The sequence below is a fragment of the Agelaius phoeniceus genome, chromosome 1 (genome assembly GCF_051311805.1).
Source record: "Agelaius phoeniceus isolate bAgePho1 chromosome 1, bAgePho1.hap1, whole genome shotgun sequence".
NCBI classification, from domain to species: domain Eukaryota; kingdom Metazoa; phylum Chordata; class Aves; order Passeriformes; family Icteridae; genus Agelaius; species Agelaius phoeniceus.
Window position 1 is genome coordinate 107,770,915 of NC_135265.1, and position 21,913 is coordinate 107,792,827.

Here is a 21,913-nt window from a genome sequence, read left to right on the forward strand (position 1 = left end):
CAGCACTGGTTTTCATGGGATAAAACTAGAATTCCAGCAATACGATGAGATACTAGAATAGCTGGAGAATGCTTTTTTGGCCTCTTCTGTAGGTGAGCTGGAGTAGTGGGGGACAGTGGTGTAGGCAAGGAGAGTTTTTATCCCCTTTTTTCTTCTCCTTGAAGCTGCAGTCAGGAGCCAATTCAGACATGAGCAAAGCTGTGAGGCGTTGTGAGAGCTCCCCCCGGGGCGTGGTGCCAGAGAGCATCACCCTGCAGTGTGCACCACCTCCAATTCTGCTACCCGTGCCAGAGGAGAGGGTCAGGGATGTCAGCTTAATAGCACTGCTGGCCAGAGCTGTGGTGGCTCCCTCTCGCCAGCACCAGACCCAGCTCACCAGGTGATGTTTCATTTAAATTTACCGATAATTATACAAGCAAGATGTGTGGGACTCCTCTGGCTACCAATGTGTCAAGTGTGTAAGTATGAAATTGCTGAGACAGACAAATAAAAGAAACAAATAAACCCAGAAAACAGTGAATATCACTCTCGAGCATATATTGCTTTTCAGTGGGCCAGCAAATTTGTTTCTACTATTAAATTTATTTCATACCTACCTTTGAGAAAAACAACCTGTTTTACTGAGCAGTGTACAGGTCCTGATACAATGGGATTCCAGATCTTGGTGGTTCTTTAGGTAATATAACAGCAGTAATATTAATGCTACTTTCTGAGGAAAAAGACAAGACACAAAGCACACTAACACATAATGGTAAACTGAATTTATTTCCTTTTGGAAAACAATTCCAGTAATCTCCAGGTTCAGACCGCAGAGTAAACATTAATAACAGTAACATACAGGTTAGTTCAACTGATTCAAGAATTTGGCCATGTGAAATCATTAAGGAAAGTCTTGAACACTCAAAGCTTCAAATGGTATCCAGGAAAAAAAATTCTTTGACAAACTACATAACAACTATTGCATATATGGTAATGCTATCTGTCATATCGCAAGGCTTACAAATATATATACGGGCCTTATTCAACTGTGGGTTCCTGCTCTGTGAGAAAGAGTCTCTTCATATTTTTTGCAAGAATCTTCAGCAATAAAAAATAGTCTTAGATTCATCCGTTTGTATACCAAAAGAGAGATTTCTGGACTGAAGTTTAAACGAAAGGGAGGCCAAACAGAGCTGCAATGGAACATAGCTATTACTTTCTCCCTCCTCCTTGAAAATGACATTTTTTTTAAGCTAGTTTTTTCTCCTCACACAGTATTATTATTATTTGTATCTTTCCTGAATAGGGCCCAAGTCCACTTGTCTTTATAAGACCATTTTAGTATCAGACAACATAATACATGTGCAACACTTTATATACAGGAAGTCTATCCGGTGCTCAAAAGTTCAAACACATGAACATCCAACAGTTTCGATAATACAAGTTTTATGGTACAATACAATGATTCTGAATAATATACATTAACAATGAAAGTTTCGTGCAAAGAGTAAAATGTGTTCCCTTTTTGTGCCACAAAGAATTCTCTGGAAGAGACGGGCCTTGCACTAACTGCTGTGCTGGGTCATCGTATGATTCTGCAACAAAAACAAAAGAAACAATTTAGTCACAGGACAGGCATTTCTGTGTGAAAGAAGGATGCAAAAACAATTTTCCCAACATATCTTGTAAAATGATGGGCTGGATAAAGAGAATATTCTTGACCCCTCCTTGTTTAAACTAGCCAGAAACAGCATAATTATGGAAGAGATGAGTTCTCCCCAGCTGTTTTGCACCAGTATCCTTTACATGTGCCACATGAAGGGCAACACACTCTCTGCAGACAGGGTGTGGGCTGACCTGCCCCAGTGAAATTGCAGACCAAGTCAGTGATCCTGGTGTCTGCTTACACATGGCTCATGGTTTATGCATTGCAAAAATGAGAAGTGCATTTGCCATAAGTCTTATGCTAACTGGCCTGTGCTTCCTACACTGTGGCACTGCTTCAATTGCACTCCTGCAGTAAAATCTATTTCCCCCACATGGTAAGAAACTCTGCTAGAGAGCTCAGAGACTGATGAGAAAACAGGAGGGGCTGGCACAGCCTGCCCTATGGCCACCAAAACCCACAGGTATTTTTCTTCAGGTGAATGCAGTGCCTTATGTGCACCATGGACTTTGAAGTCCTAAATTCTCCTTTCCTGTACAAGTAATCACTAAATCAAGCAGCAAACAACAGTATCACCCTCTTTCCTCCTCACCTCTCAAACCAAATTGACCACTTTCAGAAAGATGCTATTGTGCTGCTTGTACTGGCTCAGATCCTTCACAAGCATTGAACCAAGAGCAAGGGACCAACCAAATACATCTTAAGTTTTCTACAGTGTACACTGGATCCACAGATAACTAGAAAATGTCTGTGAATGCTACTTCTTGGACAACAGGGCAGCCACTGATTAGTGATGAAATTTCCCCTTAGTAATTGGGGCCAGATTTGGGCCAGTGACCCAGAGGGCAGGGGTGTCACATCCCATGATTTGCTCCCAGCACATCCAGACCCTTCACTCCACTTTATTAAGTTAATCTGTCTTTAAACCTCTTTGGGCTAACGCGCTCTAGGATGAACCTGTTCCCACAAGACAGTCATCATTTACAACAAAGTGAACATCTACTGAACCATACCCTCCAGAGCCACCCATGAAAGGGCGCATGAAAACAGCCTCGGTGAAATGAATGTGAAATACAGCGTGACTGCAGACCAGCCTAAAAATCCTCTCTCCCATCCTCCTTCATTCTTCCCTAAACCGTGCACGCACACAAATAATAGTTCATGGGACATTTGGCAAGGAAAGGATCTTACAGTAAGACTGAGGAATTTTTAATGTAGTGCCATTCTCAAGATTAAAGGAAAATGACCCAGTGACACTCAAAGATGCAATTTCCAGATGTGAATACAAAATGATTTAATGCTGATGGCAGGAATTCCAGGCTGTCCAAGGCCAAAGAGTGTTAAAAAAATACGCTCCACCACTTGATTTCATCTAGTTCCTCATCCTTCCCATAAAATAATTTCAAAATGCTGTAAAGCACTAACAATAGATGCAGCCAAAAATGTTGGCTGGTCACAGGTAATGGGCTCTGACTTTAAAGCACAAAAGGAAGGAAATTAAGAGTTAAGCCTGACAGTCAGTCCTTTTGTCATCCTGTTGTGTCCATTTATTGCAGCACTTACAGCATAACACCATAGGCTTATTGGAGACCCTGCAGTACCTAGAAACAACAGGACAAGTTAAATATGGGGTGGCAGCCTGAATTCTGATTTTCTTCTCTGCTTCTGAGCAGGTGAAGTAATATACCAATTGTTACATTGCAGACAGATATTTGGGGGGGGGTCTTTTGTTTCTAGTCTACTGAGAGTAAGCATGTCAGTCATGCCCATTTTTTATTTCTTTTCACTAAGTGAAAAATGCATAATCAGTATGAAGCTGCATGAACAGTTGCATATGAAGCAGTCAAAAGGTGTTTTAAAATTGCAGCCGTAACTCTGGCTGCAATGACATTTTTGATTAAAAAATAAAAATGCCCAAATATGAAGGAGACAAAATAAAACACAGCATAAGGACTGAGTTGCCCCAGCTCTCAGTGTCCCTGACTCCTGTGCCCTGGTGCAAAATGAGATTCTCTGGAGATAATGAAGAAATAATAGGAAAAAACCAAACAAGCGTTGCAGAGAAGAATGAGACAGGGCAGGATAGGAACATGTGGAAATGCTTTGAACAGTTTAGGCCTTAAAAAGGCAACAATATGTGTTGTAAACAGTCAAAACAAAACACAGTTTCCACAGTAATTAAGGCTCCCCAAACGTTAGGGACTAGGGAGAAATACCTATTTGGCTAAGCTGCAAAAAAATACAGAGTGGAAGTGCTTCAGCAACATAACATTGACAAGACAAGCAGGCAAAGGATGGGAGGGGAGAGATAAGAAAAGGAGGAAAATTCTGTAATCCTACAGAGAGCCATATTCCACTCTACCAAAAGCCATCTATTGGAGACCCCATGTCTAAGTGACTGAAAATTGCAAACATTAATCCCAGTTATGAACCGTTGTTGTTTTTATGAGGGGTGTTGTGTTTAAAAATTTAGGGCAAAATTTCTCCTCTATTATCCACCCAGCAGATCTCGACTCTGCTAGTCTCTTTGCCTCGTGGTGTGCAGCGAGCTCCCGCCTCCCTGGCAGTGGGAGATCAGGCACACGGGGAAAGTGGAATTTGGAGCTCCCGCCGGCAGGGACGCAGCAGGGCCATGGGAGCGCGGCACACCCAGGGAGAGCACAATATTACACTTGAGATCCCCTGTGTGCCTCGGAGAGCACGCTGCCCTTCACTGAAGACATACTAGACAAGCCTGAAACATGCCTCCTCCAGAAACTTCAACTAGCTTGCCTGAGTTTGAAGCAGTTAGTACCTCCTCTTGCCAAAGAGAAGTCATTTAGCGAAGTACAGGAGGTATCGTAGGCTCCCCTCCTTTGCCTCCCCCAAATCTGATTGTGCATTAGCACATCTGTTTAATTATGTGGTAGTCTCCCTACAAAGCAAAAATGACAATTTCCTGCTTAGCCATGGAAAGGGGAAAATATTTTTTCTCAATATAATCTTTCCTGGACTTCAGCAACAGCTGTGTTCCAATTTCCAAGAGCTGGGATCTCATGAGGAGACACTAGTTTGCAAATACAAATTCAAGCTTTGCATGCACAAAATGGAGAAACGGGGAAGCAGGAGGGGTGTGTGTGTCACTGCATTTGTTATCATGTAGACACAAACCAGGAAAACTCCTACATCCCCAATTTCTATGTCTCAGTGTTACCTGGAAAAATCTGAATTCAGTATTTTTCACAAGCAAAAGAAACTCTTTAAGTGCATTTGCCCGATTCCTAGAAATAATTATTTTTGATCTGGATCCAGAATCCCAACTGTTATGTGACCTACTATAAAATTACATGCCACCACTTTTCTGGATGAAAATGCTTTGAGATATACCTGTTACTAGTGTTAAGGACTTGAAAACATGCAAAGAATTTCAGGATAATACTGTGTGGAAGAATCTCCTTGGCAAACAAATTCAGAAAGGTTTCTTTGCAGAAAGGCTGGAGACAAAAGAGGTAATAATACCTGTTGTTTGGTGCATGCCTTTGTGTTTCAGAGGGAGCATGAGAAGTAATAACTAGCATAAAGTTCCCGCCCACAGTATCAAAATTAACAAAGAAAAAAATACCCACAGATAGCCACAGACTCAGTGGCCCATTAGAATCCTTAATGTGAACTGTGGTTTCATTCAATTTAAATGGGACTTCTCTATTTTATGAGCAGATGAACCAAGACATGGCTGTACCTGACACAGTGCAAAGAGGGTACACGTGAAGAGGCATAAAGATGAAATGTAGGTGCATTATTTCAACAGATGGTAACAGTACCACAGCAGCATGTTATTTTTTCCTTAGTTCAAGAACACAAACATGAGTAATCAATCATCACTGATTAAGTAATTATGGTACCCTACATGTTATCACTTATCTGGAATCCTCTATCTGTGTACATTACAGACCATATTGTATTTTTTTGCATTCAAAAAAAATAAAAATCCACCCCACTGCACTGCAATCCAGATCCAGGTTGTAAAACAGAACTCTACATTACTATCAACCTTTAAGCGCCACAATTTACTCTTTTTTTTAACAAAAGCAATTGGTTTCCAACAGTCTGGATAATAAGTCTTTTGACCTGCATTCTTCTTTGACCCATTAAGGTCACCCCTGTGCTTGGGCATATAGCTGACTTAGGAAATGCCTGCAAGTCCTGCATTTCATCTCCTGCCCACTCAAAATAAAGCTTTCTTTAAATGTGTCTGTACGGGTCCCCGAAGACCAGGGAGGCATCCCTGTAGTGGGCAATGGAGGGACAGAAGCTTCTGCCTTTATTAATGAATGCAGACCATTATGAGTCTGGCTGGCTCCTGCACTGTTCCCAGAAGCATATACTGTACGTGACTTAAAATGCTAGAATATTGACACAAAGCGAGCTGGGCACCCCTAAGGAAAATTACTCCTTGGATATAATGTAGGCTCGTAACAGCTATTAGAGTACAAAATAAAACCCTCCGGGATCAAACTGACATATACCGCATTCTACCTACTCCTCAAACATTAGAAGAATTTCTTTGTGGAGGCATTCTCAAGGACAGCATTAAACTGACTTTTGTAGCAATCTGCAACAGCTTTTTGGCTTACAGCTTTTAGTACTAAATCTCTAGTTTGAATCAATATAAGTACTATATCTACCACATTAATCAATACATTTGGTTCAATACACGTTCTATTAAATTATACTTTCTAATCAAGATTTTCTGCTTCTCTTCCCTTCTTTTTTTATTCCAACTTCTTATCCTGTACCACACTTTTCAAACTGTCTGCAGCTAAGAAGAGGATGTTGGATTTTCCAGAACCAAAGGGGAAGAAAGAAAGGCCCGTGGAAAGGCAAGCCTAGCAAAACCTAGCACAGGATCAACATGGTTTCCAGAACTTTGGTCCAATGCTCTATTACGTATCCTTGTTGCCGTGACCTCTCATGCTGAAAGCTCTGTATTGGACACTGTTGGAATATTATACTGTGTGAAAAGGCAAGGGAGGAAGAAAGAGGAGTATTAAGTGGTAACACCAAAACCAAATAAGTGAAGCTTATTCAGACTAAACTATATAAAAAGGTTATTTTTCACACTGTTTCTTCAAAAGGTTATTTTTCACACTGTTTCTTCAGATTTGTGCTGCTTCAATATTGCAGCACAAAGTTTCCTGTCAAGGCCCCATTATATTGCTAAGGATTCTTTCCTGGTAAACTGTAATATGATTATACTCAAGGACTGAATCGATGAGTTAGATTTGTACAATGTTAAGATTAAATACAAACTATAAATTTTAACATGTGAAAAAAAAATTATTTAGTCCAGGTCTTTGGGGATATGTGAAACACTGGGATAGAAGATGTCTCCAGCAATTTGAGCGATCTACACAGTTAGAATAAATGACTTTCCCACACCTGTCTTAGATTTGGTGGAATGTGGTTGTTCTTCATAAGAAGAGAATGTGAAACAAAATGTCAGAATTATAAACATGCATATTGCAGGCATGCAATGAATTTGCCACTGTCTTACAGATAAAACCACTGCATTCGCGTCCCTCACTTACAGTCAGTTTCTCTTTTACTATCTCCATATAATCACTGTGAACCTGCAGAAAGAATGTTGCATTTTCTTTTGACATTTAACATCATCTCACTCAGCTCACAATAGTGTCTTATAGTACCTTCTAGATGACACTATGTCACTATTAAACAAAAAGGTGAAATAGCATAATAAAAGAGAAGAACAAGAATTCATACAATTTAAAGACAGAAAAGACCCATTAGGGCGTTTTCTCCACCCATCTTGCCAGTGTTGGATTATTGCCTATAGTGTAATTTCAAGTGTTTTGCCCAGTCCAATTTTAATTAGAGCTTCCAATGCTCCTCCTGGGAGACTATTTCACAGTTTCACAGATCTCAGGGTTAGTATTTTTTTCCTGATGCTCATCCCAGGAGAGGAAGAGGCTCAGCCAACCCCAAATCAGACATGAAACCGAATCTGCATACTTAGGAACTGGTTTCAGTAGAATATCTGGGCCATTTTGGACCATCTGAAAGCAGTAAACTTATTTTCAATGCCCCAACAAATTATGGCACTAGCTCCACTGCTGCTGCAAGCAATTAAGAATATTCAGTTATGTGGGTTTCTAAGGTTTAGTTGCTGTATAGGTAAAAAAAACCCAGTAGAGGTGGGATTTGGGGTTTTTGTACTAAGGGTAAAGGCTTCTATAGTGCACTCCACCGAATGATTTATTGAAGGTTAGGGTCATATCCAGGCTCATTCTTTGATTCTATAATCCTTGATTGTACTGACAGAGCATCTATGGACATTCAGATTGTAAACATTTCTGTCTTTTGCACATATGTGAAATACAAAAATAGCAACTTCAGTTGAAGCTCATTAACAAATGAGCGATTATTTCCCCTCTCAGACCCTACCCTTCCTTTCATAAAACACTAACTACAAGAAATTAACTTGAATTACTGTATCTGAAATTTCAGAGCTAACAAATGTTTCTGATGTGTTTTGCCCCACAAATTACAATGCTTCTGACACTAATATATATTCATATTTCAGTGGTCACACTTATGCTGAGTGAATGAGGGAGATAGAAAAGAGATGATGTCTAATAGTTTTTCATAGGTGAAAAGTGGGAAACTGAATGGAGACTTGGAAGTTCTGGAGAGAACAGAAAAAGTCCAGGCAATGTGTCCCTCCCACCAGCATCTCCAGTACTTAGTGCAGCTGGCAGAGCAGGAGGACTAACAATGAATTTACAAATACACTAAAGTAGGGAAGGAATTTCATCCAGGCCAAGTTTGCTTACCAGCCCAGACCTAAGAAAATACAGTCTCCAAAACTTCAGACTCCCAAGAAAATTGATCTGAACTAAAACCAGAGCTATTTCCACAACAAGAAAGGGGCCAAATCCCAAGAGAATCTGTGTTCCCATAAATACCATTTATGTGTGGTGTGGTGAGTTGATGTTTACCAGCCTTTGAGAATCAGGTCTGTTCTCAGACATGTTTGCCAATTAAGTGGGCATCTTAGGACATGACTGACCGTTGCTGACAATGGTAATTTAGGAAAGTCTACACTGAATTGCAGTCATTCATATAAATTAATTCACCTAAGCTTTGTGATTTGATATTACGTTAATGTTTCTGAAATAGCATGACTGCTAATCAGATTTTGTTCTTTATCATATTTATGTAAAACTCTCAGTGTTCTGGTTTTTCTGCTCAGCATTTCCAGCTGGGCCAGAGAAAAACTACCTGCAAAAAATCTCAAATTGAAGAGCATGTTCTCAGGGATGCAAACTTAAAATTAAAACCAAACCCAAACCAAACTAAAGCCCCTGATACCAATTTTTCTTCAGAGACTTCCAGTAAGTCACTAGTAAAATGTCAATGATTCCTTTTGGATTCATTACTATATGCAAGTGCATATATCACAGATTTGTTGTATGGAAAAGAATGACATACATTCCTGGGAACAGCAAATAAGACTTTCATCATTGTCACTAGAAGAGAACAGACACAAACACCAATGCCTGTTCACCATCCTTGCACCTTCCTCATTATGAGCATTGGCAGGGGGCTCCCAGCTAAGCCTCTGACATAAATCAGAGTAGCTCGAAGGCTGTTTTAACCTATGGTGCCAGGCAATCGCCTCCCATAAGCCTGCCTCACCCTGTCTGTGCTCATTGAAATGCAGTGAAACTTGCAACAATGTCTTCCATTTCAGGCAAGATGTGCCCGGCTGCAGGGGAAAGGTGTGTGCATTACCCCATAAAAGGGAAAGCGATGGGGAGAGGGGGCAATAGTCAGGGCATGTTCACAACAATGCTTCAAAACTGGGAAACCTCTCTGTTCTTTTGTATGGCAAAGGGGCTGTACTGATAATCAGGATCCGGGTCTAAGTCTTGTCTGTAGGAAAACAAGGCCTTTGTGAAACTGCAAATGTTTGAAATTAATACACAATTCTTCTCCAATAAGAAAATTCTTCTCCAATAAGAAAATTGTTCATTAAGTGGGAATAAAAGCTGAAACAAAAAAGGCAGAAGGAGGCACTTCTGAGAAATATATCAAAAGTCTTATTACTTTAGAATATGGTTATGGTTACCCTGGTATAAATTAAGAAAAGCTCCACTGAAATCAAGGGAGTTTCAAGACAGGAACAAATAAGAATACAGACAGGCTAAAACAAAGTGAGTATTGCTCATACAGTGATTGATTCTTGCACACCCTCTGCAGAGGCCACAGCCAGAAGTCTCTTCACCCTGTCAGACCCGGCAAGCCAACGCCAAAGTTGAACAAATACATATTTGTCTGCAGCTATTGTAAAACAGAGTAACAGGGGACACTAAGCCTTGATAGGCAATACTGCCTAATAAGATATTCAGGGATTAAGTCAGTGTTTTGACAAGACACATGTTCATGGGCTAGTTGTTGCTCTGCTTTAATTTTTTTTCTTTGTTATGTTTAATTTATCATGCTGGTGCTTTCTAAACTACAACATCTGTAAACAAGTTTAAGTTTGACTGACCTCACCTTTTACATCCACAGGCAGCATTTCTACTTTGTGTTCTGATTTCAGATACCTTAAAGACAAATAAATCTGTGGGGGAGAGAGAGGTAATAAACCTGCACAACAAAAACAAACCCCTTTGTCTGACAATATGTGATCATCTTATGTGAATACAAATTTGCCTAGCTGTGAGTGAGGAACTGGGTCCTGGAACTGGAGCTGTGCTATGCACAGATTCCTTTATAGGTCAAACCCAATTAAACAAACTACTACTAAATATTTAACAGCTCAGTGCAGTAATTAGTGACAAATAATGGAAGCTTAAACTGATAATTGCACAAAAATGTCCTGTTGGAAACATTACACGTTCCTTACTCCTCCTCTTTCTCTCATACTCAATGAATCCTGATCCTTTTCAAGGATTAAACTGACAAATGAATCTGGATTTTATGTATATCTATTTGGCCTGCAATGAAGTTTTCTATGACTTGTGAAAAGGAATTTTCCAAGGGGAATTCTTCTTCTCAAATTTCCATTTTGGGTTCTGTGCTTTTAAGCAGAGTAATTGCTAAAACATGAATTGATTTCAAATCTCCAACCAACCTACAAGTCCAGAATTCAAGCTCCTGTCTATAGGACTCAAAAGGTCACCCAATTAAAATGGGGAAGCACACAGAGCTGTGATTTATATGCAAAGGGCAACCTTTAAAACAGTGATACTTTCCAGTTTTCCACAGGTGCATGTACAAGAATCTCTTTGAACAAAAATACAAGTGAAATTACAAGTTTCTTGATACAGCCTGAAAGGAAAGTGCTGTAACTTGTCTACACTCCTGTTATACAGACAGACACATCCCACACTTGTATCGATCGCCGAGTTCACCTCCCTACCTCCCTGACATAGCACTGGGTATTGTGCTTACCAGGTGACATGGGGACAGCCTGGAGTCTGGATTCTCCACACATTGCCAGCTGGTGTGTTGGGCCTTGTACAACAGCACCTGGCACACTGGAGGTCGTGGATCAGCCCAAGATTAACTCACAGTGGCTAACATTTTCGTTTAGGTGAAAGCAAACCCTGAACAAGCCCAGTTTTAAAATCAGCAAACTTTCCTTTCACATGTGGAAATCATATTTGGAAATTATCCATCCATACATACACCCAGTTAAGATAATGCAGAAGTGGATGGGAGTGTATGCTGGATCCTAAAGTTAGGAATGCAAATGGGAATTTGTCCCCTTGTCCATGGTATGCCAATTTTAGACTGTGTAGGATAGAAAAGGAAAAGCTAGGGTGCTCTGCTAGCTCTCCTCCTCTTCTAAAAGCTCCAAACTCTGTTGCACATTGGTGCATCTTTTCCTTCAAGACAGTTTGCAAGGCAAGCCAGATCGAGCAGATTTGATGGTAACAGCCAAGGATTTCTGAGCTGATAAGCAGAGGCCCCCATGGATTTTGAGCTCTGACTTCCTTCACAACCAGTTACTGTGCCAGCCCATCTTGGACATCTTACAGTCCTTATTCCTACAGCTCTTCAAACTAGGAATAGCAGGAGCTGGGACAGTGCTTATGTGGCAGATTTGGTGTGTATGTGAATTACAAATCTACTGCTTGGAAAGGAAACTAAGGACAATTTTTATCCCTTCATAGCTGGTGGTTAGTTAGACAGTTAAGAACTCTATGTTGAAATGTTTTGCTCCTAGAGCAACCTCATCTGAGTTTCCCCCTTTTAAGTCTAAGAAACTCCATGTTTTAAAGGTGACTTTTAGAGAGACCAGAATGCTATTTTGCCCTTTATAACAAAGTCATTCTCTAAATTTTGTGAGGACACACACTGTAAATCAATAAATCTGGAGCATTTACTAACATGTGGTACCAGGACAAGAAAATTTCTTGTTTGTCATTGTGGTTGTTGGTTGTAAAATGCAGTTTGGATTCTCTATTGTCTTCTGTTTTCTCGTTTGGTTTATTTCAGCTGCATTTGTCTAAGAGAAGTGTGAAATGTGACCACAACTAAATGGGAGGAATTTTACTCTCACTTTCTCCTGTTTACAGAACCTTAAAAAATGGGGAAGGCAGTGAAGTCCAATTCCTACAATATAATACTCCTCCCCCAAATAAGAAGTACCACACAAAGAAGCATCCTTTCATGCCTTTTTCCTTCCTCCCTGTGAGAGATGATGCATCCTCCTAGCAAATGTCATTCTCTGAGGTTGGTCATTCTGTTTCCTGTCAGACAGCTGGCCAGTGACACGTTGCAAGTCAGACATGTCATTAGGTCCTGCCTTGGCCCAGTACTGACAGTTGAAGAAATGCCCCCACCCCTCACCTCTGGCTTTGGCTTGTGATGCTGGGTACTCCTGTCTCCTTGCTATCTCCTGCTAGGGGATCCAGCCTCCTGCAGCTGCTGCTTTCACCCCTCATCGCCCATTAGGACTGGTTTTAGTGTGGTAATCTTTGGATTGAGTGAAAAGAATCACATTTACGAGGAAAATAATTGGAGACAACACTCATTTGCTGTCTACACGTAGTGCCAAGGTATCTGAAACAGAGAACTTTAATTCCTTTACAAAAAGATGTGCTGTAGCTATGGTGAGGCAAATCTATAACCCTCACAATCTTATGTAATTTCCTACTCCAAGTTAATTTTAATTCATCAAAATAAAACCCACCTAATAAAAATAACCCTTTAAAGTATTAGCTTGAACCCAGAAAAAAACAAAAAAGCAGAATCTTTGCAATTGGAGGGCAATTCATCATACCACAGTGTACACTTATATAAATTCAAAAGTTAGCTATAAACAAGTACCCACAGCAATAGTGCCATGCATAAAGGGGCAGGCAACAGGAGGCCTGCTTTCTAATAAGCCCTCAAAGGAACCTGCCACACAGAAGTGGCACTTATTCTAATTTAAAGCTCTCACAGTTACTTTACTGTGGCAAAATTTATAAACTAATAACTTTAGTAAACAGACTGGCACTCCAAACAAAAACCCACACAGCAGTTCAGGCCCTCAGAGAAAACAGCTTTCTTAGAAAGGTACTCTCTTCAACAGTGAGATAAAACATTTGTTTGTTGGCTACTCTTACAGCCCCTGTTGTTCAGTAACAATTCTGCACCATTCCATCTGTACTGCCATTTCACTGTGGTCTGTAGTCTATCGTCCCCACAAATCTTTTTAGCATCCTAAGGAATATTACACACCTGTATATTTGTGTCCTGTTCAGCTCAAACAGAGAAATACTTCTGGATTTGAAAGAGCCTACTCTGGGTCTGTGACCTCCTTATACTGTGATTAAATAGTCAGGGCAATTTGCTTTCAAATTGTCAGTTTAAAAACATATTTAATATTTGCATTTAAAGCTCACATTCTTTCTCATCTCTATTAGTTTTGATTCTCAGTAACTGATAAAAATTACAAAAATTATACTGTTCTTCATTTATATACACGAAGAAAAAAGAAAATCGGAAAGCAAGAATAAGGGCTAAACAAGAAATTACAGAAATGTCTGTAATACACGCATATTGGATTTTTTTTTGTTATATCCTGAAAACACATCACTTTGTACAAAGTTCCTTTTCAAATCAAAGCGATACTAAAGTAAAACAACTGCAGGCAAAATTTCTAAGACACGACGCAGTTTGTGTCAGAACGCTCATCACTTCAGGCTGACCTGTCAAAGTATCTTGGGAAACATGGTAAAAAAGACAAATCTGCAAGTTCCTAAGAAACTTTGAATGATGAGAATTGTGTGTTGCTCACAAACCACGGAATGCTGTGCTGCCTTAGCTGAGCTGTACTGCTGCCTGCAGGGGATGTCCACCCATTCCTGCTTCTAGGCACACCTGCTCAGCCTCTGCTCCTGAGAGCTTCAAGGGGGAGCCACCATCAAGAAGCTTTTACAGAAGAAAGCAAAGAAATAAAAAGTTTGTGCCTAGATGAGTGATGTAGGATTGAAAGATCAGAATTTAGTAGTATACACAGACACCTGCTGTCAGCAATAGAGCTATGTCATAAATTTGATATGGGTGATGTTAGCAAGGTGACATTTTTGGACCTTGACAGGTAATTTCTGTCACCTGCATTTTCAGGAGATTCTCAGCACCTTGCAGAATCCACCCCTGCATCCAACCCACTTCCTTGGGGGACCCAGTATTGTCTGAAGAAGTCTCTTTTTAGGCGTTAGAAATTGAGATTTTGGCCACAGGTCTTGTTTTTCCAGAAACAACTGCATTGTCAAGGCAATCAACAAACTCACCGAAGAGTAATTTCTACGGGTTTTTGAAATACCTCTTTTCACAGATATATTTCCCTATTAAGTTCTGCACAAGAGTCTGACATCTGTAGAGACTTACAATTCTCTGCTAAATTGTGTGCATTTTCAGATTAATTCCTACATGTTCACTGTGTATTATTGTAAATCCATGTGGCCTAACCATTCAAATCATGGGCTACCATAGTCCTCAGTGCATGCTAAAGCATTCCTAACACTGCCCAAACTTATGCCAGCTCATAATAGCCCCATGGGATTGTTATACCAATTAAAAATCCCTGGAATTCATTGGAGTCTGAGACATGCCTGTGAGGACCAAAAGGGAGTGATACAGAACCAGCTTGCAAAATAAACAGGATTTGCTGTGTACTGAGGGAATCCTTGGCTGTCTGACTAAGGTACCTTTTATACTGGCAGGGGATGCAAATTGGAGCCTGAGGATCTGCACTTTCATTTTCAAAGCTCTTTGCAAACATCAACCACTTCACCTTCACACCATTGCTTCAAGAGAAGTAAATATGTACAGTTCCAGCATCTTCTGTTTTCTGGAGGTGCAAAGAAGCACAGGGCATTTTTACAGTCTCTGCTCAGGCACAAAAGGGAGCTTTTGACAACCTCTTCCTTTTGTGGGCAATGGAGTTTCTCAAGGCCACAGAGGGAATTGGTGGCAGAACAGGGTTTTCTGGAAAGATCCTGGTATCCAGCCTGATACTGAGTCCACCCTGCCTAACCTGCAACACACCAAAGCAAGTTGCAGAATGCTAGCCATACACTGCTTCAACGTAGAGTACAGATTACTGCATGTCACTCTCCATAACCTCTCCTGTAAGAGGAATTCTACATGCTTCCCAGGGACCTCCTCCTTTGCTTCAGCCCCCCACCCCAGATGGTGGCAAGGTTAGAGACAAGTTGTTTTCTCAAGGCTGAGATTAAAAATGGCTCTGTGTTTTGCTACACATTCCTCAGAAGCATGGGCAGCACGCGCGCGCGCGTGTGTGTGTGTGTGTGTTTGTGTGTGTGTGTGTGTGTGTGTTTGAAAAGGACCCCAATGAAAGGAAGGAATGAGAGATGCTAAACAATGCTGTGCAAAGTTGCAGACTGTTCGGCTACAGGCCAGAAAATGAATCCAATTTTTCATTCTGTCATTATAAATATTTCAGTGCAAATGGTACTGATTTTCTGCAACTGTGGTTAAGCAAAGGGCCTCCGAGTGAATATTTAAGGGGGAAAAAAAAAGAGAAGAAGAAAAAGAGGGAAGGGAAAAAAAGAAAAATAAGAGGGAGGGGGGGAATTAAGGTTAGCGACCAATTAATTTCAAACTTTCAGTGTAAAAGATTCTGGGAAAAATTCTACAGTGATGCAGCGTGTGACTCGAAGGAGGGAAAAAAACATTTACTCTGCTCTTCTTCTGACAGTTTCTCATAAAATATCTGCAGTCCATCTATCTTTTAGTACTCCAGGCTCCTCTGGAGAGCAGAAAATAGTAGTTTAAAGCTCACTTCAGTGCCAGTCTGCGGGAGATTGCTTTCCACAGGACCCCTGCTGATGGAGGCCTAGGGGAAGAGGCCCAGGAGTTATTCAATCAGTCCAAGGCTCTGGGGCGGCCAGGGCTCCTTTGAGGGCTGATTATAAAGCTGCCCTCCTGTTGCCTGCCTCTGAACAGAACGAAATGAGCAGCCTCTTGCTGAGCAGATTCTGCAAGAAGGAATTTCACCTGTCATGGAGTTTGTCAGAATTTCAAGATTTATCTTGGTGCAAAATTAATAAAATACCAACTAGGATTTCAGCCTGACTACTCAGCTGTGTCATCTCAAAGTGATCTTTCACCTAAGAAAACCTGGACACAGAGCTACTGAAGTCATTCTTGCCCTACTTTTGCTCAGGAGCTTTGCTGGATGCAACAACTGAATAATAAAATGATTAGAGGTGAATTTCCTGACAATTACACCCAACGTCAAGCGCCGGGTGGGTGCTACCATCCTAGCGCATGACCTTCCACCTTACCTCTGTGGTTACTAAATCTCCCTGGAATAAGCCAGAAATCTGAAAAAGAAAAAGATCATTTCTGCAGTTTATAACCTAGCAGGTCCCTTATGGCAGCACATCTGTTAAGTTCATACACTGGTATTCCAGGTCTGGATTTGATTTATAAGTTTTAAAGGAATACAAACAACAGACTACATGAGATTACATCCAGTGAAACACTGCAAATTAATATTGCTGTGACAGTCAAGTACATGGTCTTTTAACCATATTCTGAGTTTAATGTTGTGGTAAAGTGCCAGGTTGATAAAGCATCATCTAAATCTCTGTGAGCTGAGTGCAATTCTTTCGAAGCTAGACAGCCTCACCAGTCTTCTGACAGTGCCTTACAGCAATAATAATAATAAAAAATCTTCATACACTACCTGTTTAGTTAAGACTGTACTAGCTTACAGCACTTGGTCACATGAATTTCAAGTCTCAGGTAGCAAAGAAGCAACTGTGGCAGCCTGCAAGAGGGCTTTACAGCTAAAAGAGTAGATCAATTTCGAGAAAATAAAATTCAGCTGATGGGTAAATAACATATTATTCAATTTACAATGTGGTTGGTTTAGATCTTGACATGGAGAGACAGAGATCCACCGTACCAAGAAACGGCTAAATATGCTTAGATTGGGAAGAAATACGCATTTGCCATCAACAGCTCTTACCCTGAGCTGTGACAATTTCTCTGTACTGTTCAAAGCTGTTTGTTGTTTGAAGTGAAAAATCTACCTTTCTGTCTATTTGCTCCCCAGCATTTTCTAACAAGGGCTTAAAACAAATGGTAACATATCCTTTACCTGCCTTCTTACCCTTAAATGACAATTCAGCATTAATACACATCATAAAGCCACCTTTACCAGGCACTAGCAGTGTGACAGTTTTAACACCAAGAGATCTCACAGTAAAGGGGGAGAGAAAAAGCATGCCAGTGAATGCACAGATGGTGGGAGGGGACACAGGGTGCTCTCAGCAGGTTACAGTAGAGATGCATTAACTCCACAGAGGGATAAGGGCTTCCCACCAGTACAGTCATGAATTATAACTGAGCATGGGAGTGAGTTCTTAGTGCCTGTCTCACAGCAAATATACTGTTCCATTTTCCTGCACAATCACCTTTCACCTTTACAAATGCGAAGCCAAGCAAAATGCACCACTAATATTTAACAATATCACAGGTTCTTTATCTTATACAGCACACATCTACACACAGGAAGTGTGGGGGGAGGCAGAGTATTCACTGACACAGCGTATCCCCGAGCAAACTTACACACCCATGATCCGTGACTGTGCCTAGCGATTCTCCTGCAAAACGAGGCTATAACAACACAGAAAAACAACTAAAGCTGCACGTAGAAATGTGTGCAACTCAGCAGTATTGGTTCATGAGAACTGAATCATCTCTTTCTCTCTTCCTTTGTTAACAGGGTGGAGGGCACTTAATTTCAGCTTTGAACAGAGAAGCTCAACTTAAAAAACAAAAAAATCACAAGAGCATGCAAAATTCCACTCTTTTCCCATCCAAAATGTTTATGCCTTGGATTGACCAAAGAATGGCAATACCAACTCCAATAACAGGTAGAAATGCTAAACCTAAAAGCTGCTCCTTCTGGGTGGGGGACATAGACATTTTTTGCAACCTACACTTCCAGTTGTGTAGCCACTCTGCACCAGAGTCTTTTTCACTCATGCTTAGAATGAAGTGGCCCAATGATGCTCTTACCCTGCCCCTGACAGCAAAAAAAAAATAAAAGGCAAAAGCAAAGTAAAGAGAAAAAAAGTGCAAAAGGCAGAAAAAAAAAAAAAAAGAAAAAGCACTAGTTTTGAGCCAAGTTTGCTATTTACTGGAGTGTCTCTTTATGAATCACTGACCACACCTTGTTTTCCCAAACTATCTGCACCTCCTCCCTAGGGGAATTCATCCCCTCCCAACTTTCCTCCTACTCAATGAACCTATCAATGGAGAAAACTTGTTATTTTTGGCAGCTGAAAATTTGACCAGTTTAAAAGGATTCATTTACCATGCCTTTCACTTTTGTTTAAATCCTCAGTGTTCCTGTTCTAAATGACAGCATGGCAAGCATTGCTTTTAAGCAGTATTCATCTTGCCTACCACATCTCAGCCTTTCACAGGCGGCTGCTCTCTCTCCAACAATGGAGCCTTACTCCTTTATAGCTTGAGGGCAGAGACTCTCACTTGCTGCAAATATCACAATAAAGGACACAAATGTGAATTTCTTGTAAAATTCGGGTTAGCACTGGAGGTACCTTGCTTTAGAAAACTCTGTCAAGAGCAAACAATATATCTTTCTCCAAAATGCACAGCAGCCACACAGTTGAAAGAGCTTTTCCAAGTGATCTAACATGTCAATGGAATCAGGATGCCAGTGAATTTTACACTTTTCTCCACTTTAGGTCTCTAATCGATATTTTAGCTTCTTTCACACTTAATATACTCAATGCTGGTTTGGCAGCATGTCTTGTAGAACTTAAAAAAAAAAAACAAACCAAAACCCTGAAGCTTGAGGAGGTGCTCTGTGGTGGAAGAGGGTAGGGTTTGAACTACAGATCTTAAGAGGTAGCAGTTTTGCCTCTACCAAACCCCTGTGCCTATGCTTTGGTACTCCAAAGACATGGAGGAATGAGGATGCTGGGAGCAACAACAACCTTGTGCCAGCGCTGCAGAGGGAAGTGGGGGCAGACCTCGAGCTGCAAACGTCCAGTGATAACCGTGTGCCACCACTCGTTGGGAAATGACAGGACCAGTGGAGAGTGGAGCCAGGAATAAGGAGCTTATTCATGGAGATGGAGTGAGGGGGGCCAGCAGCAGGGTAGGGGGAAGGGAAATCAGATTTGCAGAACTGGCCATGAAGCTCCTCAATACACCATAGCTGGATGCTTCATAAAGTCACACTGATGGCAGTCCCGGAGATGGCCATCTGTTGTCAGCTCTGGGCCAGATGAAAGATAATATAATGGCAGCTACTGGTAGCTAACAGCAGGGCAGTTGTAGGAAGGAATGTGTCCTAGAATGAAGAAGTGGTGCTTCCTGTTTAGCACAGAAAATCAGTCATCGATATCAACTACATTAGCAAGAAATTAATGGATGGACAATTAACAAACTGAACTGATCTACCAGGGAAATTATTCACATGCAAACAGAGTGCTTATTTCTTCTGCTTACTCCAGGTGTATGTGCCAACTGATCAGACTAATGGCAAGGTGTAGGCTGAAACATTCAGGGCACAGATGATAAAACCTCATTTTCTGCAAAGGGCAGAATTCCATTTCTAATGATTATCTGTGGGTCAGGGAATACATTTACTGCTTTCCCTGCCCTCAGTCTATGACAGGACTCTCTGATGTTCGCTGAGGTTTCTGTAAGGACTGAGGGTAGAAGCTGGCCTTTATGTAATAACTGAACTTTCCCTTATTATTACCATGATTTATTTTTACTAGTGCCTTATCGTTATTACCAGCATCACTCAGAAGAAAAAATGTTTGCTTTCCCAAGCACTATTATTTCTATCTTGTTTCTTTCTTTGTCCCATAATCTCCTCTCTGCTTCTCTTCTACTCCTCTGCTTTTTGTTCCCCTCTTCTTCCGCATTTCTGTGCCTTTTTCTTTCTGCAGCAACTTTTGATTTGCTTCTTAAGGCTGAAATCTTGCACACTTCACTGTTCTATTTGCTAAAAAACCCTCAGAAATTATGATTTTAATGTTGACATGTAACATCACTGATACGTTTCAGAGACAACATTTGCTGCTTTCAGACTGGAAACCACAAATTTCATTCAACATTTTTGTATGTCATAAGGATTTTCAGTCATAAGGATTACAAACTGTACTATATTACCTGATTCTGCAGAATCTATTTAATATAGACCATATGACTCAATTTGGAGAACAGATGCATGGGTTGTTTTTTTTTTTTTTTAATAGGTACTTATATTTTACAGAAAGAATCCTGCCATACGAGCATATAAAGAGGAAGAAGTAGGCAAAACAGGGACATATATTCAAGCACACATGCTTTTGGGTATGACTGTTCCCTAGAAAGAGAAGGAATATAAATTTTCGCTTATTTTTGAATAGGTACTTTATGACTGTCACCTAGGACAGTATATTTAGTTTTCAGTTCTTTGCCATTTTATTGTTCCTTAAGTCTGAATTTCTTTTCAAGATTAAAATGTGAATTTAAATGTAATATCCATCACTTAAGTGCTCTTATTTCCCAATTAATTCTGTATTTTCATCAATAATATTACTCAAGCATCTGAAAAAACAAACCCATAATTGTGATTCAATTGCTCCAGAAATTTAAGGAATGTTCTTACAGGGAATGTATAAGGGATATTGTGAACACATTGTTTCCTCCTTATTTACAGGAAAGACTATAGAAAATTTCACAGACTGACTGTGATATGCAGAGTTACTCATATACGAAGTATGTGAAGACAAATAAGACACATTAATATTAAGCTCATCTTTGACAAGCACTATTTAGTGAAATCAAAATGGTCCCTGAAAAATTCTGGCTCTTTGGGCTTGGTGGGTTTTGCAATGTGCTATAAATATTCATGAACTAATGAAGTACCCACAGGGAATGTTTACATTTGAATAGGCCAATCAAAGGCGGGTGAACTCACAAGCTCCAAACCTGGAAATTTCTTATTTAGAAAAGAATTACTGCATGAAAACCTAATGTGGCCATAACACCCCTCAGTCCCCAGGAGGGAAGGGGCACTGGAAGGGAATTCAAAGAATTTCTTTTTGTATTTAAACTTTGTTTGACATTGAAGCAAAAGACTTGCAGGGGAAACACTTAGAAGGTATGTCCTTAAAGAGCTAATGCATGAGTGCCTCCACTGTGCTTCTCTTGATTGCCTTTTTGAGAAAATTTGCAAAGAAAATAATTCTCCCTTCTAGGGGGAAAAAGCCTCAAATCTCAGGAACACAAGTCTGAATTTTTTAAATCTTGAAAGACATGGAAAGATGTGCACATACTGATGCCCACATATCTATCTGAAACAGAATGCACAGTAAGGGCCCAGGAAAAAAAGCAAACTTTCAATGCATGCAGCTCAGCCTAGTCCCCTAAAACACAAACATTAATTACAAAGCTAGTATCTCTGGAACATGTATTATTATCATCATCATCCTCACTCACAAGATGGAGAGCATGCATGGTTATGTGGAGCAACTTAGTGCCTGACCTTACAAATAAATCCAGCTCTTCTGACTCCTCGGCATTTGCTCTGAGAACAGCAACCTGACTGCCTGCTAAGGACTAGGGCCAACATTAATGAATGTGATGCCTGTATTTAGGCATCAAAAGTGTTTTGTTGAAACTTTAAACGAGGCTGTGGCTGCTCAGCACCTATGCTTTTATCAAGGTTCCTAACTTCAGGCATTTTTGACCTGATTTCCTGATGTA

At 40.4% G+C, this 21,913-nt stretch overlaps 1 protein-coding gene across 13 annotated transcripts in view; it reads right to left on the minus strand.

Annotated features, from left to right (window-relative positions):
- Positions 1 to 746: 746 nt before the first annotated feature.
- The window catches only part of ZNF521 (zinc finger protein 521), a 230,346-nt gene continuing 209,179 nt past the window's right edge, over positions 747 to 21,913 (minus strand). For all 13 annotated transcript variants that reach the window (XM_054647224.2, XM_077185013.1, XM_077185007.1 and 10 more), the window contains one exon: positions 747 to 1,574. In XM_054647224.2, the coding sequence (XP_054503199.2) occupies positions 1,545 to 1,574 (30 nt within the window). In that variant the 3' untranslated portion in view covers positions 747 to 1,544. The remainder of the gene's footprint in view (positions 1,575 to 21,913) is intronic.